This window comes from Lytechinus variegatus, chromosome 4, assembly GCF_018143015.1.
Source record: "Lytechinus variegatus isolate NC3 chromosome 4, Lvar_3.0, whole genome shotgun sequence".
Taxonomy (NCBI): Eukaryota; Metazoa; Echinodermata; class Echinoidea; order Temnopleuroida; family Toxopneustidae; genus Lytechinus; species Lytechinus variegatus.
Window position 1 is genome coordinate 35976185 of NC_054743.1, and position 26386 is coordinate 36002570.

The following is a 26386-nucleotide window of genomic DNA, read 5'->3' on the forward strand; positions in this document are numbered from 1 at the left end:
GAAAAAAATTATGGCACTGATGGTATTCCATAGAGTTATTGATTGGATCAATCGTGACTCTTTGTAAGACGGGGCTCAGGTATGATAAAGTCCCATAATGCAACGAGTGCCACTGCTATAAATAGTGGTTGCTCGAGCTAAAGCAAGGGTTATAATAGTTGCTTTTTGTATTTCATGGCGAAAGGCGCTGTATAAATCCAGCTTGTACTGAAATGTCACTGAGTCATCGTGTTGGCAATCCATCTCAACATTCAACAACCATATCCTTTCCTCTGTTCACCTCGTCACGAAGAAGTCTCAACTCTGTCAAATCTTCTCCCGGTCTGAAACATGCGTTAAGACTGTAGAAAGTGGAAGAAACCAGATAGAGTGGGGTAGAAATGTCAGCGATATTTGTCTGTAGCATTTGAGAAAAACTTCGATTTAGTTCAGGGAATTTCACATGAAGGCACGGGTATACGGGCATTTTACATCCCTTCCAGATATGAAATAATGTTGTATTCAAACTAAAAACAAATGGTTCATAGGCCTTAAATCAAAATATGCCCAGGGGCTGTCTGACAATTCCTTCTGAGTGAAGAATTCGTTAGTTTTGTGTATTTGTAACCTTAATTTCCGTCATTTTTGTGAATAATACGGGGGTTGGGGTTTTGTGTTTCACATCCCGTTGTTGTATCCGATCTATTAAGGGTTGCCGTTAAAGTTATTTCCTCATAACCAGGGTAATGATGTAAAGTAAATTGTTATCCTGGGGCAGGTTTTCGGCCTAAAACATTAAGAAAGTTTTCCCGTTATGTACTCCTCATGATTTGTTTAAACATATCCTGTGAGAGATATTTAGAGAGAGAGAGAGAGAAAGTCATTAGATTTGTTAAACTCACGCAACGATTCGGACAGAGCCACCTCTGCATGTTCGAATGATGTCCATTCCGCGGTTCGTGGTCATCTTAATCCCGGTGATGATTAGTCTGTTCAAAATATTGCACATCTTTAGGGCATCGCAAATCGCTACCAACGTGTCGTCATTCGCTGTGAAGTCGCAGCCGAGACCCACAGATACATGCATGGTATTCAAGCTTGGCAGACAGGTCATGATTCGAGGGATCACCTTTAACGTCTCCTCAACGTCTTCATGCCGAGAAGACGATGGGGAATTGATTTCCATGTGGCAAAGTCTAGGGCATTTCTTCAAGAATGTCTCCAAGTGGAACTCTTTCCAATTCTCCATGTGCAAGACAACTTTTCTCACAGCCAGTAGCTCACCGACCCGGCTAAAGAAGTCAGGATGGAAGCTACAGTTGACAAGGGACAGAGTCTTCAGCTTCGCAGAGTGTGCAAGTGTTTTGGCAAATCGCAGAGATCCGTGAAGACCCAGAGAGCTCAACTTCAAAGATATCTTCCGAAGATCCTTCGGAGTATGTCCCTGCATAGTATTTTCATCTATGTGCTTGGCGCTGTCGGAGCCCACATCTTGTATAGTGAGAAAGGCCTTCTGGAGTACAGGAAATTTGTCTGACCAGAACACCGCCTCGAATACTGTATCAGCACTTGCGGTGCAAATTGGTAGTTTGAGGCTTTCAAGGCTTTTGAAACATCCCTCTGGCAGGCGACTTATGTTCTGGATGAATGATGGCCCTATTGTTGATCCAGGCATCTCTAATTCAGTTAGTGAGGGAAGATTTCCGAGTGCATAGATCAGTGCTGACGTTTTGGTTTCTTCAAGGTCACACCAGGACAAACTAACGGTAGAAATGCTTCTGCAATGCTCAATGTCAAGGGCTTCCACGAAGCTCTGCAAGCTACTCAAGGGAGGAGCTGATATCAACAACTTCCTGATCACAGAATCACCAGTACTTCTTCTCTTAAGGAAATATTTAAGAGCAGAGAATGAATCGCGCCCTGGGCTGTTCAGTGCAACATAGTACTTTTCTTTGAATATTCGAGCCATTTCCTCATCCACTGATTCTTCTTCAGGACTTTCAAAATAGCATTTCAGCAGTAGGTCGTGTGACGCTGAAACAGAAGAAAGGTGTTGTAGAATTTCCCTTGCCACATTAGCATCTTCACCGCAAGATAGCAGCAACAATCCTTCAAATGCTTGAGCGATGAACTTGTCCTTAATGAGCTTCAGTATCTCAGCGAATTTGGCATGGTTTCTCTTAAAGAGAGACGCTAGATATATAGCTGCACATTTCACCATCACCCCCTTGTGTGAAAATCGCACGCCTTTCAGGTTTTCATTCTGGAAACCTCTAGGTAGTGCAAAGCCCGTGCTTTCCCCTCGAGTTTGAGATAGAATCCCTACTGCTAAACCAATCTCTGTAAACTCGCGACAAAAAGCAACGTCTTTCTGTTCCAACTCCCCTTCAGGGTTCCTTGATACTAACTTCTCCAGAGCAACCTTGCCGAGCCGGGACATCGTTGATTTAAGCGAATGCCTTGGGAGACCAGACTTGTCAAGTCCCGTTTTGATCGACCGTTTTCTAACACTCCTCATCCTTCGACAGAGAAGAGACAATCTTGTTCCATGCGTTGCCTCTGAATCATGTCTTGTCCGATCTAAGTCACTACAAAAATCTTCATCCTTGTTCTTAGCCTCGAGATGCGCCCATAAGCTGCGAATGATGTAATTTGTCGTCTGGCTGGTAGTTCCAAGATGATTTCTTCCTGTGTCTTTGGAAAAACCGTCTTCCCAAAGATGGCATAAGATAGAACAAAATAGAGGATATGGACATAGAGTCTCCATGATGTTCGGTGAGGCTTCAATGTGGCGGATCAAACCCTGTGCCATCGTTTCGTCATCCTCAAAGTAAGTTAAGATATAGGAGAATGTATCTTCTACCTTAAAACCTTCCATTTCCAGAAGGGTGTATTCTCGAATGACTGACTCTTTCATCTGTGCTACTTTCCAGAACTGCGATGTCACAAGAACCTTGCATTCTGTGAGACGTTTGTTCTCAATAATCTTCATCAGATTCCCGACCTTGTCACCTTTTGCCTCGCCCTTCTGCATTCCACCAAATCCATCAAGGACAAGCACAGCTTCTCCTGGATTTGCTTTCACGTATGCGTCTATTGCTTCAGCTGTAAACGCCGTGTCCTCTGGAAGCAAATGTTCCCGAACCGCATCGCCGAAATTGGACATTTCATTCAGCTTATGTAAAGGGAGCACAAACAAAAGCGGGAGGTCTTTGAGGGGTGATTTCGGATGACGTGACATCCAGTCGAGGGCCATTTTCGCAACAACCGTCGATTTCCCTGATCCTGCGTTTCCTTGAAGAAGAATCCGGTTGGTTGGCAAGTTCCTCGCCGCGCTGATGGTGAAGATATTGTGGCGATGACGTTCCAAAGGAATCTTAGTGTGTTGCCTCACTGAGGTATCTTCAAGATTGATACCAATGTCCGTAAAATAACGATCCACGGCTACCCTTGATCTCGCATCCCAAGGCAACAATCTCATGGTGCAAAGGTGAGAGTGGTACTTCATCTCGAGTTCCCTCCGGAGTTTCCGGACGTCGAAGTTATCTCCCTTCAACAGGGTCGTGTTGAGGACACCACCACCGCCAGCGCAGTCCATGCCATATGTAGATCCTGAAAGGAAAGGCGTAGGTAGATAACTTCAGGGGTTAGAAGTTTCATACAGAGATACAAGTACGGTAACCTTGCCATTATGGCAGTTACCATGGTAACTAGGCTTAGCAACCAATCATAATCACGATTTCCATAGGAGTTACAATAATTATTATGTCAACATGCAACGGGCCCCTGATCTTTGTCGAGTACAAAATTAATTCTCGACGTTTTACATGTTAACTTTTAAAACGTATCTTCAAATTAAAAAAAGTTAACCCCCGCCAGTGGTGCGGTAACCATGTACTGGCATGTGCACACTTGTCCCTTACACTTGTCCCTTACCCGGCCATAATCTAAATAGTCTTTATTCAACCGAATACCATTTTCTACCACTTCAAGATTAAATATTATATCTATTTTCTAACCAAATACAAACAAATAATAAGTTTTTAAAGTAAGACATTGGTATCCCCAAAACCACCCAACCTTTGAATTGCATAATAAACTTAGATACCTTTATATTATTAGAAAAGGATGCAAATTTAATAATCTACAAACACTTATGGAAATAAAATGAATCTCTAAATCAATGTTTTAGGAGTCTGGATCTCAAAGATATAAACTATACTGTTAAAAAAATGAAATTATTATTGTGCCACTAAGGGTAGGCGAGGACGCCTTTATGATTTTAAGGTAATAAAAAAAATAGGAGGAGAAATGGAAAAAAGAGATGGTTGGATCGTTCAACATCTTGATCTTTAATTTGAAATTGTTTATGTTCAAATGCCTGGTGTGGCATTTCCGTACAGTTTGGCGGCATCGCATTGGGTCGTAAGCCTATTTTAATTAATCTAAATCTGTGCATTATATTTACTATAATAATCGTGGAGGTGTCATGGCTGGGTGGTCTAAGGCGCCAGACTAGGCTAACATGAGTGTCCGGGTTCGATCCCCGACCACAGCACTTTATATGCAGGTGAGCAAGGCAACAGTGCGCTTTTATACATTAAATATGATGATGCCCCTAATATTCAATTGTACACTTGTTTAAATAAAAATAAAGAAAAATTCTCAGGAAAATGGCTTTGTCCCTTTTGTAAAAGTTCACGTTGTGCCGCTTATTATACTCGCCTCTGATTAGTTGGCGTGCAGCTGCACCCAACTTGGCATTTATCAGTGCGTTCTGAAGACCAGTAAGAGCCATGTCAGCATCAATCTGGTCCCGACGCCACTTGATTAGCATCTGGTACGTGCATTCAGCAAAGTTGGAGCGGTTGTCCCTCTCAATGTGGGCTAATTCAAGCTCCCTAGGTGGAAAAAAAACTTTGCTAAAAATAACATCAATGAAAAAACCCCACCATTATCATAATTATGACAACGTGATTGGTAAAGCGATGTTTTCTGTCTGTGTGAGAGAATGATAATCCAACCAAGAGTTAGCTGCAACACCAGCAGCGAAAAAAAGCTTAGTAAAACGATTGTGTAACTCGATTCAATGATTATCTTTGTATCCATCAGGGCATTTCAACTGTCAGACTACGGACGATAAATATTGTTCATTAAGTTGTTCGTAAGTTAAGAGCGTCTTTAAGAACGACTGGTGATCCTCTTTTGTGGTAAATGGACTTTTCATTGGCGATGATTTAGCGCGCAAGAAAGGACCACCAGTCGTTCTTAACTTATGAACAGCTTTATGAAAAGGCTCCCGGGAAGAGGAATATAATGTGCCCGTGTCCTTGTCATATTTTTTTATTTTGTCATGAGGAAACAAGAAATTTCAAGGCACGTTCAAAACTACAATTATTGATTGGTAGGGGGAGGGGCATTTTAATGTCTCTAAAACATAAGGTGCGGGCTCGATCTAATTTAATGATACGGGAGATTGAGAAACCTCAAACCTCAGCGGGTTGGGATAAGAATGCCTTTCCAGTTTATAGTCATAATCATCAATAACTTCTCTATTTAAACATACAAACAAAAGCAAAAATTCTGAGAATCTGCATAATTTGCCCTATTCTGCCCAACATACTCCTGGGTACGGGCTGCATGGTATTATTAATACAAGATACATGTAGTAAATGATGATGATGTTGTTGTTGCTTTATCGTATACGGCGCGCATCAATCAGCAGTGAACATTTGCTTCGATGTTAATGCTAAACTTATACTTGCCTCAATCCCAGCTCCAGTCCTAAGAGACGCCATGATTCGGGCCCTATCTGCTGGGCGATAGTCATGAGCTGAAGATCGGTTATGGCGTCCTCAACGTTGACCTTAACTACAGGGTTAGCATCAGGAACTCCAAGAGTGGCCATTATGATGCCACCTTTTCCTGAAAAGATTAAAACACACACGCGCGCGCTGTATTATTTCATAGCAATTAATTAACACCGATCTTAACAAGAAGGTGGTATTCTAATTTACCAACATGATTGCGATTAGGGGAAATCAATGGACCTATCTGTGCCAATTGAAGTCGTGGGGACAGGGGCGGATCCAGGATTTTAAAAGGGGGGGGGAGGATTTTCCCGAGGAAAATTTGACAAGCCCCCCAAAAAAGTTTTCACCAAAAATGAAAGACCTTTCGTCCAAGGAAAATTTGACAAGCAGAAAAAAATGTCTTCACTTGTGTATGAACAAGATATTCACGGTTATGGTTATGACTCTCAAAGGGGGAGGAGCACGAGCCAAGCCCCCCCCCCTCTGGATTCGCCACAGGTGGGGGATCATACATGGGGCATCCTCACACTTTATTACCACTCGCTAGGCCTATATGGACAGTACCATCCTATATGGACAGAACCATCAGGAACTCAGGATCTAGGGGGTGGGGCGGACGGTGAAGGCGACCCAGTATAACCAAAGCATGTGGAAGGCCTTAGGCAGTCTCGTCTACATTACGCGATTTAATATAGCAGTAGTGCGGATAAGCCCGTCAGTCATAAGGACCATAAGTCAATACTAACTGGTCATAAGGACCGCTAGTCATAACGTGTAAAATCCTATACCCAAAAGCTCGCTAGTCATAATAGGCAAAAGGGGTCGCTTCATAAGGTCATAAGGACCATGGGTCATAAGGTCCGATTTTCATAATGCAAGATAAGGGTTGCTATTCATAATGGACCATAAGGGTAATTGATCATAAGGATCGCCAGTCATAATCAACAATGAGGGTCGGAATTCATAATACTAGATGAGGGTCGCTAGTCATAAAAAGGAAGAGGCTACATTGATCATAAGGGTCGCCAGTCATAATAGGGGATGAGGGTCGCCAGTCATAATGGTAGAAGGGGTTCGCCAGTCATAATAATGGATGAGGGTCGCCAGTCATAATAATGGATGAGGGTCGCCAGTCATAATAGGAGAAGGGGTTCGCCAGTCATAATGATAGATGAGGGTCGCCAGTCATAATAGTAGAAGGGGTTCGCCAGTCATAATGGTAGATAAGGGTCGCTATTCATAATAGTAGAAAGGGTTCGCCAGTCATAATGATAGATGAGGTCGCCAGTCATAATAGTGGATGAGGGTCGCTATTCATAATAGTAAAAGGGGTTCGCCAGTCATAATAATGGATGAGGGTCGCTAGTCATAATAATAGATGAGGTTCGCCAGTCATAATAGTGGATGAGGGTCGCTATTCATAATAGTAGCAGGGGTTCGCCAGTCATAATGATAGATGAGGGTCGCCAGTCATAATAGTAGAAGGGGTTCGCCAGTCATAATGGTAGATGAGGGTCCCTATTCATAATAGTAGAAAGGGTTCGCCAGTCATAATGATAGATGAGGGTCGCCAGTCATAATAGTGGATGAGGGTCGCTATTCATAATAGTAGAAGGGGTTCGCCAGTCATAATAATGGATGAGGGTCGCTAGTCATAATAATAGATGAGGTTCGCCAGTCATAATAGTGGATGAGGGTCGCTATTCATAATAGTAGCAGGGGTTCCCCAGTCATAATGATAGATGAGGGTCGCCAGTCATAATAGTAGAAGGGGTTCGCCAGTCATAATGGTAGATGAGGGTCCCTATTCATAATAGTAGAAAGGGTTCGCCAGTCATAATGATAGATGAGGGTCGCCAGTCATAATAGTAGAAGGGGTTCGCCAGTCATAATAATGGATGGGGTTCGCCAGTCATAATACTGGATGAGGGTCGCCAGTCATAATAGTAGAAGGGGTTCGCCAGTCATAATAATGGGTGAGGGTCGCTATTCATAATAATGGATGAGGGTCGCCAGTCATAATAGTGGAAGAGGGTCGCCAGTCATAATAGTAGAAGGGGTTCGCCAGTCATAATAATGGATGAGGGTCGTCAGTCATAATAATGGATGAGGGTCGCCAGTCATAACAATGGATGAGGGTCGCCAGTCATAATGGTAGAAGGGGTTCGCCAGTCATAATAGTGGATGAAGGTCGCTATTCATAATAGAACAAAGGGTTCGCCAGTCATAATAATGGATGAGGGTCGCCAGTCATAATAGTAGAAGGGTTCGCCAGTCATAATGGTAGATAAGGGTCGCTATTCATAATAGTAGAAAGGGTTCGCCAGTCATAATGATAGATGAGGGTCGCCAGTCATAATAGCAGAAGGGGTTCGCCAGTCATAATGGTAGATGAGGGTCGCTATTCATAATAGTAGAAAGGGTTCGCCAGTCATAATATGGATGAGGGTCGCCAGTCATAATAGTAGAAGGGGTTCGCCAGTCATAATAATGGATGAGGGTCGCTAGTCATAATAATAGATGAGGATCGCCAGTCATAATAGTGGATGAGGGTCGCTATTCATAATAGTAGCAGGGGTTCGCCAGTCATTATGATAGATGAGGGTCGCCAGTCATAATAGTAGAAGGGGTTCGCAAGTCATAATGGTAGATGAGGGTCGCTTTTCATAATAGTAGAAAGGGTTCGCCAGTCATAATAATGGATGAGGGTCGCCAGTCATAATAGTAGAAGGGGTTCGCCAGTCATAATAATGGATGAGGGTCGCTAGTCATAATAGTTGATGGGGTTCGCCAGTCATAATAGTGGATGAGGGTCGCTAGTCATAATAATGGATAAAGTTCGCCAGTCATAATAGTGGATGAGGGTCGCTAGTCATAATAGTAGATAGGGTTCGCCAGCCATAATAATGGATGAGGGTCGCTATTCATAATGATGGATGAGGGTCGCCAGTCATAATAGTGGAAGGGTCGCCAGTCATAATAGTAGAAGGGGTTCGCCAGTCATAATGATAGATGAGGGTCGCCAGTCATAATAGTGGGTGAGGGTCGCTATTCATAATAGTAGAAGGGGTTCGCCAGTCATAACAATGGATGAGGGTCGCTAGTCATAATAATAGATGAGGTTCGCCAGTCATAATAGTGGATGAGGGTCGCTATTCATAATAGTAGCAGGGGTTCGCCAGTCATAATGATAGATGAGGGTCGCCAGTCATAATAGTAGAAGGGGTTCGCCAGTCATAATGGTAGATGAGGGTCCCTATTCATAATAGTAGAAAGGGTTCGCCAGTCATAATGATACATGTAGATGAGGGTCGCCAGTCATAATAGTAGAAGGGTTCGCCAGTCATAATAATGGATGAGGGTCGCCAGTCATAATAGTAGATGGGGTTCGCCAGTCATAATACTGGATGAGGGTCGCCAGTCATAATAGTAGAAGGGGTTCGCCAGTCATAATAATGGGTGAGGGTCGCTATTCATAATAATGGATGAGGGTCGCCAGTCATAATAGTGGAAGAGGGTCGCCAGTCATAATAGTAGAAGGGGTTCGCCAGTCATAATGGTAGATGAGGGTCGCTATTCATAATAGTAGAAAGGGTTCGCCAGTCATAATATGGATGAGGGTCGCCAGTCATAATAGTAGAAGGGGTTCGCCAGTCATAATAATGGATGAGGGTCGCTAGTCATAATAATAGATGAGGATCGCCAGTCATAATAGTGGATGAGGGTCGCTATTCATAATAGTAGCAGGGGTTCGCCAGTCATTATGATAGATGAGGGTCGCCAGTCATAATAGTAGAAGGGGTTCGCAAGTCATAATGGTAGATGAGGGTCGCTTTTCATAATAGTAGAAAGGGTTCGCCAGTCATAATAATGGATGAGGGTCGCCAGTCATAATAGTAGAAGGGGTTCGCCAGTCATAATAATGGATGAGGGTCGCTAGTCATAATAGTTGATGGGGTTCGCCAGTCATAATAGTGGATGAGGGTCGCTAGTCATAATAATGGATAAAGTTCGCCAGTCATAATAGTGGATGAGGGTCGCTAGTCATAATAGTAGATAGGGTTCGCCAGCCATAATAATGGATGAGGGTCGCTATTCATAATGATGGATGAGGGTCGCCAGTCATAATAGTGGAAGAGGGTCGCCAGTCATAATAGTAGAAGGGGTTCGCCAGTCATAATGATAGATGAGGGTCGCCAGTCATAATAGTGGGTGAGGGTCGCTATTCATAATAGTAGAAGGGGTTCGCCAGTCATAACAATGGATGAGGGTCGCTAGTCATAATAATAGATGAGGTTCGCCAGTCATAATAGTGGATGAGGGTCGCTATTCATAATAGTAGCAGGGGTTCGCCAGTCATAATGATAGATGAGGGTCGCCAGTCATAATAGTAGAAGGGGTTCGCCAGTCATAATGGTAGATGAGGGTCCCTATTCATAATAGTAGAAAGGGTTCGCCAGTCATAATGATACATGTAGATGAGGGTCGCCAGTCATAATAGTAGAAGGGGTTCGCCAGTCATAATAATGGATGAGGGTCGCCAGTCATAATAGTAGATGGGGTTCGCCAGTCATAATACTGGATGAGGGTCGCCAGTCATAATAGTAGAAGGGGTTCGCCAGTCATAATAATGGGTGAGGGTCGCTATTCATAATAATGGATGAGGGTCGCCAGTCATAATAGTGGAAGAGGGTCGCCAGTCATAATAGTAGAACGGGTTCGCCAGTCATAATAATGGATGAGGGTCGTCAGTCATAATAATGGATGAGGGTCGCCAGTCATAACAATGGATGAGGGTCGCCAGTCATAATAGTAGAAGGGGTTCGCCAGTCATAATAGTGGATGAAGGTCGCTATTCATAATAGAACAAAGGGTTCGCCAGTCATAATAATGGATGAGGGTCGCCAGTCATAATAGTAGAAGGGGTTCGCCAGTCATAATGGTAGATAAGGGTCGCTATTCATAATGGTAGAAAGGGTTCGCCAGTCATAATGATAGATGAGGGTCGCCAGTCATAATAGCAGAAGGGGTTCGCCAGTCATAATGGTAGATGAGGGTCGCTATTCATAATAGTAGAAAGGGTTCGCCAGTCATAATATGGATGAGGGTCGCCAGTCATAATAGTAGAAGGGGTTCGCCAGTCATAATAATGGATGAGGGTCGCTAGTCATAATAATAGATGAGGTTCGCCAGTCATAATAGTGGATGAGGGTCGCTATTCATAATAGTAGCAGGGGTTCGCCAGTCATAATGATAGATGAGGGTCGCCAGTCATAATAGTAGAAGGGGTTCGCCAGTCATAATGGTAGATGAGGGTCGCTTTTCATAATAGTAGAAAGGGTTCGCCAGTCATAATAATGGATGAGGGTCGCCAGTCATAATAGTAGAAGGGGTTCGCCAGTCATAATAATGGATGAGGGTCGCTAGTCATAATAGTTGATGGGGTTCGCCAGTCATAATAGTGGATGAGGGTCGCTAGTCATAATAATGGATAAAGTTCGCCAGTCATAATAGTGGATGAGGGTCGCTAGTCATAATAGTAGATAGGGTTCGCCAGCCATAATAATGGATGAGGGTCGCTATTCATAATGATGGATGAGGGTCGCCAGTCATAATAGTGGAAGAGGGTCGCCAGTCATAATAGTAGAAGGGGTTCGCCAGTCATAATAATGGATGAGGGTCGCCAGTCATAATAATGGATGAGGGTCGCCAGTCATAATAGTAGAAGGGGTTCGCCAGTCATAATAGTGGATGAGGGTCGCCATTCATAATAGAAGAAAGGGTTCGCCAGTCATAATAATGGATGGGGGTCTCCATTCATAATAGTAGCAGGGGTTCGCCAGTCATAATGATAGATGAGGGTCGCCAGTCATAATAGTAGAAGGGTTCGCCAGTCATAATACTGGATGAGGGTCGCTATTCATAATAATGGATGGGGATCGCCAGTCATAATAGTGGATGAGGGTCGCCAGTCATAATAGTAGAAGGGGTTCGCCAGTCATAATAATGGATGAGGGTCGCTATTCATAATAGTAGAAGGGGTTCGCCAGTCATAATAGTGGATGAGGGTCGCCAGTCATAATAGTAGAAGGGGTTCGCCAGTCATAATGGTAGATGAGGGTCGCCAGTCATAATAGTAGAAGGGGTTCGCCAGTGGAAATAGTGGATGGGGTCGCCAGTCATAATAATGGATGAGGGTCGCCAGTCATAGTAGAAGGGGTTCGCCAGTCATAATGGGAGATGAGGGTCGCTATTCATAATAATAGATGGGGTTCGCCAGTCATAATAGTGGATGAGGATCGCTATTCATAATAATGGATGTAATAATGGATGAGGGTCGCCGGTCATAATAGTAGAAGGGGTTCGCCAGTCATAAAAGTGGATGAGGGTCGCTATTCATAATAGTAGAAAGGGTTCGCCAGTCATAAAAGTGGATGAGGGTCGCTATTCATAATAGTAGAAAGGGTTCGCCAGTCATAATAGTTGATGAGGGTCGCCAGTCATAACAGTAGAAGGGGTTCGCCAGTCATAATAATGGATGAGGGTCGCCAGTCATAATAGTAGAAGGGGTTCGCCAGTCATAATGGTAGAAGGGGTTCGCCAGTCATAATGGTAGATGAGGTCGCTATTCATAATAGTAGAAGGGGTTCGCCAGTCATAATAGTTGATGAGGGTCGCCAGTCATAATAGTAGAAGGGGTTCGCCAGTCATAATGGTAGATGAGGGTCGCTAGTCATAATAGTAGATGGGGTTCGCCAGTCATAATACTGGATGAGAGTCGCCAGTCATAATAATAGATGAGCGTCGCAAGTCATAATAATGGATGAGGGTCACCAGCCATAATAGTAGAAGGGGTTTGCCAGTCATAATAATGGATGAGGGTCGCCAGTCATAATAGTAGAAGGGGTTCGCCAGTCATAATAATGGATGAGGGTCGCCAGTCATAATAATGTATGAGGGTCGCTATTCATAATAATGGATGAGGGTCGCCAGTCATAATAATGGATGAGGGTCGCCAGTCATAATAGTAGAAGGGGTTCGCCAGTCATAATAATGGATGAGGGTCGCCAGTCATAATAGTGGATGAGGGTCGCCAGTCATAATAATGGATGCGGTTCGCCAGTCATAATAGTGGATGAGGGTCGCTATTCATAATATAAAAAGGGTTCACCAGTCATAATAATGGATGAGGGTCGCCAGATATAATAGGATTTATTTATTGGAAACATTTCTTAATAACTTTGGCGCAATCTATCAAAATGTATCACTGCAAGGAAAAGACTCCCTGCAGATTATTCAAATCAAAACGTTAACATATATATATCTCAATTAATTATGATATCAAATTATTTGGGATAAGATTAGATAGGCCTATCCAGCCATAATGATTATGCATTCTCCTTTGGCGACTTGCTGTTTTGAAATTGACTGCGGTATGGTTTCGAATTGGGAGGGGGGGGACTCGGGTTAGGTAAGTTCGAAATGTTTGTGTGTGTTTGTGGGGGGGGGGGGGGGGGTTAACATTGTACTGGTTTATTGAAAAGGACGGCAAGGGGAGGGATTGAGCCTCTCATGGTCCCGGTTTCCTGGGCCAGTCAGAATATCAAGGAAAAGTAATATTACATTTCAAGATATTGAAGGTCAAGTCGCAAGAAAAATGTTGACTTAACGTTAAAAATTTCTTATAGATTTATTTATTTAATCATTTATTAAAACATCTTTATACAGGATAAAATGTTCAAATAAAACACTGTTTTTCAACACGGTCCTGTTATATCAAGAATATGAAATAACAATAAAAATGCATACAAACTTAATTAAGTTAAAATACTGAATATGCTTAATTTAAAATAAAAGTTGCAAAAAATAGAGAGAGCAGGAAGAGAAATAGTGTGCTTTAGTATATGGCAGAAGTAGAGAGAGAGAGAGAAAGAGAGAGAGAGAGGGGAAAGAAAGGAGTACAACAGCATAATACAGAATTAACTAGACAGTTAAGTATACAATAAAATATGGATAAAAGGTCAGTCTACTGTTAATTTAAAAATACTTGTTTTTGTACGACCTCTTGAAATGTAGGAGGTTAGAAATATTCTGGAGTTCATTTGACAAGGAGTTCCATGTCTTTATTGCACTAAATTTAAAGGATTGCTTGAAACTTTCAATATTTGGCTTATAGGTAATACAGCATTCAGTGAATCAGCATTACGTGTATCCATGTCTATCAGTAAATAGTTCAATATCATTACAGAGTCTAATAGGGGCAAGTCCATATATACATTGGTAGAAGCTAAAATACATTAAAAAATCCCTCCTTGTATCAAAAGATTGTCATAATTTCAGTTAAATCTGTACAACTAATAGAAAATCATATTCTTTCATTACAATACGTGCCGCTCGCCTTTGCAGTCTATTAAGTTCCCTGTTTTTCAATGAACAATTACCCCAAACGGAACGAGCATGATATATACATGACTGATTATTTTTTTCAATAAAGTATTATGTAAGTCTGGTTTAAGAGTTTTACTTAAATGTCGTAAAGCATTTAACTTATTGATCTACATAGATGTTTGACATGAACATTTCATATGAGATTATTATTAACTTCAACACCTAAATATCTTACAGAATTAACTTGTTTGAGTTGCCATTAAGCTTTATATAAAATTTTCCTTTGTTTTTTGAATAACGAGTTGAAATAAGCATAATACTTATTCTAGTAACATTGATCTTTAAACAATTGTTTATATACCACTTATCAATTTCATGTAAACATACCTGTAAATCGCATTGAATTGTTATGTAGTATTTTATGTAGTATGTATTTAAGTTCCTGTTATCCTTTCAGTCATTCACATTCACTTGTTTACAAACTCCCCCAATGTCATCTAAGAATCCAAAAACCCCAATGCCATTTAAATCCTAAACCTTGACCATTAATGACCAACCTCCAGTGATGTCAGCTAACTTCAAGGAAGAAGTAGGACTCACACTTCCAGCCCGAGTCACTTGCACAGAGCATCACCACACCCCTTATACCAGAGAAAGTTTGATAGACAGTTACCTATAGACCAATCAGAACAAGTTAACATCCCCCACCTTGAATTGTTACACCCCAAAACTAATGATATAAATAAGACTGCTTGATTATTGAAGAATAGAATACAGAAGAATACTAGACCCACGCTCATCCAGATAGAGAATCGGAAATGTACACAATTACATAATCAGCAAAAATATTACAAACATGCAGCAGCACTGGCGTAAATCCCGGGGGATGGGGATATACCCCCCCTTCAAGGAGGGGGAGATGGCCCGAACAAACACCCCCCACACACACACACACATACACACACTTTCTACGAAAGAAATGAAAAAAGTATCACAAGAGATAATTGTTCTATTGGTGAAAATTCTTCCTAAAATACCGCTAAACAAATAAAACAATATTATTTAATCATAAAATGCAAATAAAGAGCCAGTTCACCATTTCCAAACGAAATACTTATGTCATTGAAGAGAAACCCCGGTTTCTTCAAATTCATCAATGTTGGGTCTTTGGGAAGGGATTAAGATGGAATGTCAAAAAAATTGAAACATATAATAAATCCATTAAACCATCATCATGATGGGATAAAAAAAGATAATATTGGAGGGGGTTGCCATATGACACACAGTGGCGTAACTAAGGGGGGCATGGGGGGCAGCCCCCCCCCCCCTCCAATCAGCTGAACAAAAAAACAAACGGGGAAAAAGAGAAAAGAGGGAGAATGGAAGAGAAACGTAGCGGGAAGAGAAAATATTATTCATTATAATGTTATATTATATGATAATTGTTACATTACATAAGAAACATTGTAATCATACCTTTATGAAACATAATTTGCCCATGGCCTACGTCTTCATTGTTCCTGGTGCTCGCATTGTCTGTTTCACGAGATATATAATCCTGTTGTACTAAAACATCCCGTTTTCAAGTCAATATAAACCAAATATGTTTCCTAGCACTTGAGTTATCACTGTTTTATTTAGTGACATAGCTTCTTTTTCATGACTCAAAAAGTGATTGTCCCATGTTAAGGTCTTCGTATCTATGAAACATTTCCTTCCATTATTACGTTCGCTTTAGTGGATTGGTGAGATATGACAGCTCTTCATGAATTTCTAAAATCTGTCTTTAAAATATCCCTTCTTCTAATCTGAATAACAAAAAAATTTCAGCTCTCGCTCGCATGATTTGGTTAATGAAATACGTATATGGTCCTAGTTAATTCCTACAAAGAAACCTTAGAATGCCCCACTATAGGTCTATATTATTTAAATTTTCAGCTCGCGCTTTGCGCTCGCAATATTTGTCAGATGCGTTTGATAATCAAAATTGCAATGACTGCAAAAAGTGTTTCATGTGTTCAGATGTAATTCTAATAAAATCAGCAAGCGCTTAGCACTTGCATAAGATGACTATGGTGAGATATGCATACTCTAAGTGGATTCCTAAAATATATTTCTTAAAATCTCGCTGTTTGTGGTCTAATTGTGGTCAGTATAACCATGATAACTGGCAATCACTCAGTGATTCAAATATTTCCTGGCGCCCCCCCCCCCCCATGCCGTGACCCACGGTACGCCACTTTGAAAGTTATCAAACCATTGTCCTCATCCACTATTATGACTGGCGACCCTCATCCATTATTATGACTGGCGAACCCTTTCTACTATTATAACTGGCGACCCTCATCCATTATTATGACTGGCGAACCCCTTCTACTATTATGACTGGCGACCCTCATCCATTACTATGAATAGCGACCCTCATCCATTATTATGAATAGCGACCCTCATCTATTATTATGACTGGCGAACCCTTCTACTATTATGACTGGCGACCCTCATCCATTATTATGACTGGCGAACCCCTTCTACTATTATGACTGGCGACCCTCATCCACTATTATGACTGGCGATCCCCATCCATTATTATGAATAGCGACCCTCATCCATTATTATGACTGGCGACCCTCATCCATTATTATGAATAGCGACCCTCATCCATTATTATGACTGGCGACCCTCATCCATTATTATGACTGGCGAACCCCTTCTACTATTATGACTGGCGACCCTCATCCATTATTATGACTGGCGAACCCCTTCTACTATTATGACTGGCGACCCTCATCCACTATTATGACTGGCGATCCCCATCCATTATTATGAATAGTGACCCTCATCCATTATTATGACTGGAGACCCTCATCCATTATTATGACTGGCGAACCCTTCTACTATTTATGACTGGCGACCCTCATCCATTACTATGAATAGCGACCCTCATCCATTATTATGAATAGCGACCCTCATCTATTATTATGACTGGCGAACCCCATCTACTATTATGACTGGCGACCCTCATCCATTATTATGACTGGCGAACCCCTTCTACTATTATGACTGGCGACCCTCATCCACTATTATGACTGGCGATCCCCATCCATTATTATGAATAGCGACCCTCATCCATTATTATGACTGGCGACCCTCATCCATTATTATGAATAGCGACCCTCATCCATTATTATGACTGGCGACCCTCATCCATTATTATGACTGGCGAACCCCTTCTACTATTATGACTGGCGACCCTCATCCATTATTATGACTGGCGAACCCCTTCTACTATTATGACTGGCGACCCTCATCCACTATTATGACTGGCGATCCCCATCCATTATTATGAATAGTGACCCTCATCCATTATTATGACTGGAGACCCTCATCCATTATTATGACTGGCGAACCCTTCTACTATTTATGACTGGCGATCCTCATCCATTATTATGACTGGCGAACCCCTTCTACTTTTATGACTGGCGACCCTCATCCATTATTATGACTGGCGAACCCCTTCTACTATTATGACTGGCGACCCTCATCCACTATTATGACTGGCGATCCCCATCCATTATTATGAATAGCGACCCTCATCCATTATTATGACTGGCGACCCTCATCCATTATTATGAATAGCGACCCTCATCCATTATTATGACTGGCGAACCCCTTCTACTATTATGACTGGCGACCCTCATCCACTATTATGACTGGCGATCCCCATCCATTATTATGAATAGCGACCCTCATCCATTATTATGACTGGAGACCCTCATCCATTATTATGACTGGCGAACCCTTCTACTATTTATGACTGGCGATCCTCATCCATTATTATGACTGGCGAACCCCTTCTACTTTTATGACTGGCGACCCTCATCCATTATTATGACTGGCGAACCCCTTCTACTATTATGACTGGCGACCCTCATCCACTATTATGACTGGCGATCCCCATCCATTATTATGAATAGCGACCCTCATCCATTATTATGACTGGCGACCCTCATCCATTATTATGAATAGCGACCCTCATCCATTATTATGACTGGCGAACCCCTTCTACTATTATGACTGGCGACCCTCATCCACTATTATGACTGGCGATCCCCATCCATTATTATGAATAGCGACCCTCATCCATTATTATATGACTGGAGACCCTCATCCATTATTATGACTGGCGAACCCTTCTACTATTTATGACTGGCGATCCTCATCCATTATTATGACTGGCGAACCCCTTCTACTTTTATGACTGGCGACCCTCATCCATTATTATGACTGGCGAACCCCTTCTACTATTATGACTGGCGACCCTCATCCACTATTATGACTGGCGATACCCCCATCCTACTTATTATGAATAGCGACCCACATCCATTATTATGACTGGCGACCCTCATCCAATTTATTATGAATAGCGACCCTCATCCATTATTATGACTGGCGAACCCCTTCTACTATTATGACTGGCGACCCTCATCCACTATTATGACTGGCGATCCCTATCCATTATTATGAATAGCGACCCTCATCCATTATTATGACTGGCGACCCTCATCCATTATTATGAATAGCGACCCTCATCCATTATTATAACAGGCGAACCCCTTCTACTTTTATGACTGGCGACCCTCATCCATTATTATGACTGGCGAACCCCTTCTACTATTATGACTGGCGACCCTCATCCACTATTATGACTGGCGATCCCCATCCATTATTATGAATAGCGACCCTCATCCATTATTATGACTGGCGACCCTCGTCCATTATTATGAATAGCGACCCTCATCCATTATTATGACTGGCGACCCTCATCCATTATTATGACTGGCGAACCCCTTCTACTATTATGACTGGCGACCCTCATCCATTATTATGACTGGCGAACCCCTTCTACTATTATGACTGGCGACCCTCATCCACTATTATGACTGGCGATCCCCATCCATTATTATGAATAGCGACACTCATCCATTATTATGACTGGCGAACCTCATCCATTATTATGAATAGCGACCCTCATCCATTATTATGACTGGCGAACCCCTTCTACTATTATGACTGGCGACCCTCATCCATTACTATGAATAGCGACCCTCATCCATTATTATGACTGGCGAACCCCTTCTACTATTATGACTGGCGACCCTCATCCATTATTATGACTGGCGAACCCCTTCTACTATTATGACTGGCGACCCTCATCCATTATTATGACTGGCGACCCTCATCCATTATTATGACTGGCGAACCCCTTCTACTATTATGACTGGCGACCCTCATCCATTATTATGACTGGCGAACCCCTTCTACTATTATGACTGGCGACCCTCATCCATTATTATGACTGGCGAACCCCTTCTACTATTATGACTGGCGACCCTCATCCACTATTATGAATGGCGACCCTTATGATCAACGAACCTTTTCCTCCTTATGACTGGCGACCCTCTTCCTTTATTATGACTAGCGACCCTCATGTTTGATTATGAATGGCGACCCCCATCGTTGATTATGACTAGCGACCTCTATGAACAAAGCCCCTTATGAATAGCGACCCTTATGACTATTATGACTAGCGGTCCTTATAACTAGCGGGTATTATGACCAGTGGTCCTTATGACTGGCGGGTGGACCCCAGTAGTGCTGCATGGCCTGGAAAATAACTATAAGATGAATACACTTATTCACACAACTACTATAAGTGCATTCACCCTCAATGACCTTTGACCTTTATCATGTGACCTGAAACTCATGCAAGACAATCAGTGACACTTGATTACCCTTAAAATATATCTAGATTTCATGAACTAGATCCATAAACGTTCGCTATGTTATGATGACATTTCTAAAAATACCCCAACATGGTCAAAGTTTATTGACCCTAAATGACATTTTCATACAGGGCAATCAATGATTAATTACCCTGATGTTCAAAGTGCGCTAAAAGCATGAACCATTTTAATTTGACGGCCATTTTGATTTTTCTCCTAAATGATTATTCTAAATCAATTTGAAAAGCGAAAGTTGTATACGAAATTCCCTCCGTTTTCAGAATGAAAAAAGGAATGTTTACTTCTTCTGTAAAAATAAAATCAGAAACGCCTCTACTACAGTTGCATACCAGCAGATTTTGTTCAAATAGTCTGAAATTTGACCTCTTCATGATTTCCATGCTTAGCAGATGACGGCATAATGCATATCCGGTTCCGGGACAGTATTATTTTTTTCCTTCACAAAACCATGATAAATCGACATCCATTATCCAGTTGTATCGTTCAGTGTAATGTTGCGCTATGACATGGACGATAAGTAGCATAATGAACATCCCCGGCCCATGCAGGCATATTTCCTGAGAAGCTAATGAATGAACATACCATGGCATACCACAAGTCATTAGACATGTTAGATTAAGTAACAAACAAGCAATTGGCTAATGATCAATATCGGGGGAGGGAGGAATAGGCCTACATTTTTATTTTAGATGATCGTGTCTTTAAAAAAGGTTTCGATTTTTTCTGTTTACTTGTGTCAGCGTGGGGATTGGGGAGGGGTGGATAAAAAAAGGAGTGTTCACAACAAAAACTGGGGTGTTAACCGGTGTACATATAGGGGACCACACCAGTCATTTCACACCGGTGTTACATTGACAGTGCTAGTTTAACACCTATAGGTGTTATTACAACACCTTTGGTTGACTCTTTGGTGTTATGTTCAATCTCTAGGGTGTAATTTTAACACATCAGGGTGCGGTCCTCTATCAACACCAACTGGTGTCAGTTTTAACACCACAGTTTTTTTACAGTGTAGCTCGATGCAGACTAATAATTATTGAAAGGACATTTCCCCTTTTCCTCAGCAGATGGAGTTGGGGCTGTCATGTGGATGATACTTTCTACCATTTTATTACCACGTTCACTCAATTTAAAAGATATCAGGGAGACCATGGGGACCGAAGTCACTGTGATTTATTTTACATAGCCCCCCCCCCTCGTCGTTGATCATTTCTCGGAAGCTTTTCTCGAATATAACGAACACAACCGCAAAACCATGGACCTATTACCTGTCCATGGACTCATTATAGGTCCATGGTAAAAATAAAGTTCAAATTAAAATCATAATGCACTCAACATGCTCAAAACATACGTTTGGCTTTTCAATCTCAGTTCCATACAGTCTTTGGCAAACAGGAGTCCTTTTTCATTTCTGGTAAATCATTGTCGGGTTTAATTCAAAACAGCGTCAATCAACAGAAGCGGCTTCCAATTCTGTTTACTTGTGACTCTCAAATCCAACAATGATTCATGTTCAACAAACTATACTTCCTCTGTTGTTCGTGAAATGTTGTATCCTGTATTTAAATTCCAGTTTTATTTCGCTTTTGCTTCATTTTTACTTGAGGCACGTTCAGGGGCCGCGGGCGGTTTTAAACCATGAAAAAAATATCATGAGGTGGTCATCTTTACGATTTTGTACACAATTTGGGGGAAAAAGTGGGGGGGGGGGCTGAAGCCAGACGATCATTAGAACTTTGATAGTACTTGAGCACAGCTCATTTCAGTTTCGTACTGAAAGATAATAATAGTGATAATAAAAATAATTTAATAAAGAGCAAGCGGTATCTATCACGATTCTGTAAATTTCTTACACGCGTTACACATGAGGGATTCCAAGAAGCATAATATAGTCTGAAAAAGAAATTCAAAGTGAAAGAAAAAATGAGTGAAATGGAGTTAAAATAAAACTCAAGTATTAAAGAGACTCCAATTTTCCAAACAGAGTTCATGGTCACGAATGTATACCTTGTCTTAATATCTATGCTTTTCCTGCCTTGTTTGATAGTTTATTCATGAGCCATTGATGGGTCTTGTCATTCAGTTGGATGAAACAATTAATTATAAAGGGATCGATAGCATGGGCGGGCGTATGCAACGGCGGGGGTGGGGGGATCCTCCCCTGAAATCTCGAAAAAATATATTTTAATACAGAAAATGTTTACAATGTAAACAAATCTTTCAATTTCACTTTAGAATTGCAAAGCGTCCCCTTGACAAGCTCGGTCCCTTCGATTCCTTCACTCTCAAAAAGGTTGGGTAAAAAGGCCCAATTTTTAACCATCACTTGGCATCATACTGTTCACACATAGAATCTGTAAAACTTTGGAAATAACTGCTCAAAATATACCAACATACATTACCTAACACATGCAGTGGACAGTATGTTGCCCAACATTTTAAGTGTGTTCCTATCGAGTTTTTTTTTAAAGATGTTTAAATGTGCAGGCCAATGATGTGTGCCACTCCATACCCAGGACAAATATGCTTATACCTTATACACTGCAAAAAAAACCTCCGGTGTTGATTTAACACCAGCCCGGAATCTATATCTGTCCACACCAGAGAAGTATTGAAATAACACCAGTTTGGAATCAAATCGATGCTGTTTTAATACTAATTGGTGTTGTAAAAACACATATCTGGTGCCCGGGGGGGGGGGGGGCACTTCCATTCACGAGTGGATACCATGCGCGACCATGGGGTCTCGAAAAGCACCCTAAACACGTAATTTCCATATTCTGAAAATGCACCCCTTAACAAGTATTGGCGTGTGAAACCCTACCCTTAACAAGTATTGGAAACAAAACGATACTCTTGGCAAATATTCCCTGAAATGAACCCCTAAACAAGTACAGGAATGTTTTATTGTTACGGGTCCTTCGGTCGTCGGCTTTACCTTATTTGGTTTAGTACGACCCCACCTTCTACACCTCGCGCAAATCGGACTCTAAACACGAAGTGTTGGGGCAAAAAGGACATCCTTTATAAAACATTTTAATTTTGATTTATCATCCCCGCAAATTCGACCCTAAACACGTAATTTTCCTAGCGAAATAGATACCCTTTTTTCATTATTTTTGTGTTTTTGACACCCTTATCACGTTACGTACGTAACGTGCCCTATCGTGAAAAGGACATCCCTTTTACGTGTTTTTTTGGTCGCGCATGGTATCCACTCGTCAATGTAAGTGGCCCCCCCCCCCCCGGATCTGGTGTTAGACCAAAACCAAACTGAAGATGTGAAACACTTCCCCGGTGTGAACAGATATAGATTCCGGGCTGGTGTTAAATCAACACCGGAGTTTTTGCAGTATACGGTGATGAACGATCGTAATTATTACTCCATCCATCGTGATAAAGTGCATATCCTAGTATTTCGGGTAAGGGTTTAATAAAATTCGTCTTATGCCAATTTGTCCAATTGCCAAATAGTCTATATCATTCGGCGAACCATCAAATCGTCCACTATCCACATGGTCTAATTGCCAATTCGTCCACTCACCATTTCATCTAATAACCAGTTGGTACAATATGGCCATTTAGTTCATATACAATTTGGTCTAATTGGACCAGGTGTTAATAATTGTGCAAAATGAATGAAATTGAAATGGATATTAGACCAACTGGTTGTGAGACGAAATGGTGATTAGACGAAGTGATGATTAAACCAAATGGTTATTGGACAAAATGTTGATGGACAGAATGGCATTAGACTAAATGAATAGATAGATAAATATATAGATAGATAGCTAGATAGATAAACGGTTTATTTTGATAAAATAATCATACATCATGGCAGCCAAGCCGAATTGTGATGCATTTACATATAAATTAAAATGAGTCAATACATGAACAAGTGGAATGCCTCTGGCGGTCTCACCTGCATCACACGATTCAATATAGCAGCGGTGCTGACTTTGAAAACTACTCTAACTTGTGAAAGATGTTCAGTGATACTTGGTTACTCTTATTTCCACGTTTCATGAACTAGACCAATACATTTACAGAGATATGATGGTAATTCAACAAATACCCCCGACGTGGCCAAAGTTCATTGACCTCACATGACCTTTGACCTTCATCATGTGACCTGAAACTCGCACAGGATGTTCAGTGATACTTGATTACTATTATGTTTAAGGGTTTGGTGACCATACCCCCAACATTTTAACGACGTTTTATAAGAAAAGAAAAGAAAGGGAAAAGGTAAGAGAAATGGAAAAATGTAAATGTGACATCATTCTCTTAAAGGGGAAGTTCACCCTGAAGAAAACTTTGTTGTAAAAATAGCAGAAAAAATAGTAAAAAATATTGGTGAAGATTTGAGGAAAATCCGTTAAAGAGTAAGAAAGTTATTAGAGTTCAAAGTTTTGGATTTGTGACGTCATAAACGAGCAGCTGCCCCATGTGTTATGTAATATAAAATGCAAGAATTTCCAATTTTATATGGTTCCTGATGACTTAATTTTGTTTTCCATTCATGATCGGGTGTGAAATGATTGGTCTATTGATATAAAAAAGGAACAGTGAAAACAATTTTCAATTTTTTGAGAAAATGACATTTCATTGATTTTTTACCATTCGCTATGTAGTAATGCTGCTCGCATATGACGTCACAAATCAAATAATTGAAATTCTAATAACTTTTTAATTATTTGATGAATTTTTTTTCTAAAACCTTCGACAATATTTTTTATTATATTTTCTGCTATTTTTACAATAAATTTTTTGTCAGGGTGAACTTCCCCTTTAATATGATGTCAGAATCACAAAGTTTGATATTTGTTATTAAAATGGTCAAATTCTTGCTTCATCGCTTCGACCGCTAGCAGCTTTTGGGTAATTTTTCCCCAAATGCCAAGTCTGGCGGCCTCAACCTTCATGCAGGAAAGACCAATATCCTGAATGACATTAGGTAAAGAATATATTAACATGAATATAAAGGTCATGCAGAAATACGTAAAAATTGAAGATGACTATGACTTTCATGTAGTATAACAACAAAAGAAAAGGCCGGGAAGTGAAAAGAAAGAAAGAAAGGAAGGAAGAAAGAAAGAAAGAAAGAAAGAAAGAAAAAAAGAAAGGAAAGAAAGGAAAGAAAGAAAGAAAGAAAAGAAAGAAAGGAAAGAAAGGAAAGAAAGAAATAAAAAAAGGAAAGAAAGGAAAAAAAGAAAGAAAGAAAGGAAGGAAGGAATGAAGAAAGAAATAAACAAAGAAAGAAAAAGAAGGAACTTAAGAAACAAAGAAATAAAGATATAGAGAGATAATGGACTACATACTGCAACACTACAATACCCCTATACTTCAAATGGGGAAAAAAGGACGTCATAACTTAGGCCGTCTACCCCCCCCCCCCCCCCCACGACCCATGAAAATATCCCGATGCTGCCCTGGGTACATGTAAGTACCTTCTATGTATGTTTTTTTTTTTTTTTTTTACACATAATCAATTTTTTATTGGAATAAATGATCACAAATCACAAGATAATAACGAAGGATTAAATTATACGTTGACACCGAAAAGCCAGACAAAGATTGGCCCGAGTATCAGTGCTTCGTAAAAATATTGAGCTATGATCATAACGTGATTATTAATATCTATTTAACCACAGGGCTCTATTCGCCAAAAGAATATAGCTTTATACATCACAGAACATGCATGACTAGTATAGATTTCACATTATTCTGAATCAACTCTACAAATGATCATAGAGGCCTACCCGGCCTGATATAATAACACTTTCAAACTTATTATTTTCTCTTGATTATAACCTTACCACTTTGCAGGCCGGGTCGATAACTTTATATTCCTAGAGGTGTATATACTCCATTTCTGTTAAGATCGGTTCCTAAAAAGGGCGTTTACAACGATTCCTATGTAGACCCATGTATATACACACAAGAAAGCACTGCAATATATATAGACACTGAATAGAAACGACTCTGTAGTTAGTGCGCTGGTGATTTTGTCACTTCCTGTAAGCCCATACTAAATAGCACTCTTGTGGGTGACTTCATTATTGTCCATGATAAAATGAACTTTTCGAAAGGTGCATGGAAGCGGAAAGTATGTTAAAGGAAGGAGGGTAAAGGGGGGGATGATCACGAGCGAGGAATAAGATAAGGGGGGTATCCCATTGAATTTATACTAGAGTATTAATGGGCCCCTGAAATAATAGATAGCTACGTAAGCATGATAATAAAACGATTGGCTAACTCTTAGAAAAACAGTACATGATACTCAGGCTTTCATTCTCTTTGAGTTGATATTAAGTTTACATTGTTGTTGGTTTTTTTTACACATCTTCATAAGTTTTTGGTGTTTGTGTCATCAATGTTACGTACATTTTAAAGGGGAAG

General features: G+C 40.9%; 1 protein-coding gene across 1 annotated transcript; it reads right to left on the reverse strand.

The window, feature by feature from the left end:
• LOC121413944 lies at positions 1-26024 on the reverse strand. Its single transcript, XM_041606962.1, has 5 exons — positions 25804-26024; positions 5745-5904; positions 4705-4880; positions 882-3591; positions 1-341 (listed from the first exon to the last, which is right to left on the reverse strand). The coding sequence occupies exons 2-5, from the start codon at positions 5885-5887 to the stop codon at positions 245-247; spliced, it is 3126 nt and encodes a 1041-aa protein (XP_041462896.1). The 5' UTR covers positions 5888-5904; positions 25804-26024; the 3' UTR covers positions 1-244.
• Between the last annotated feature and the right edge of the window lie 362 nt (positions 26025-26386).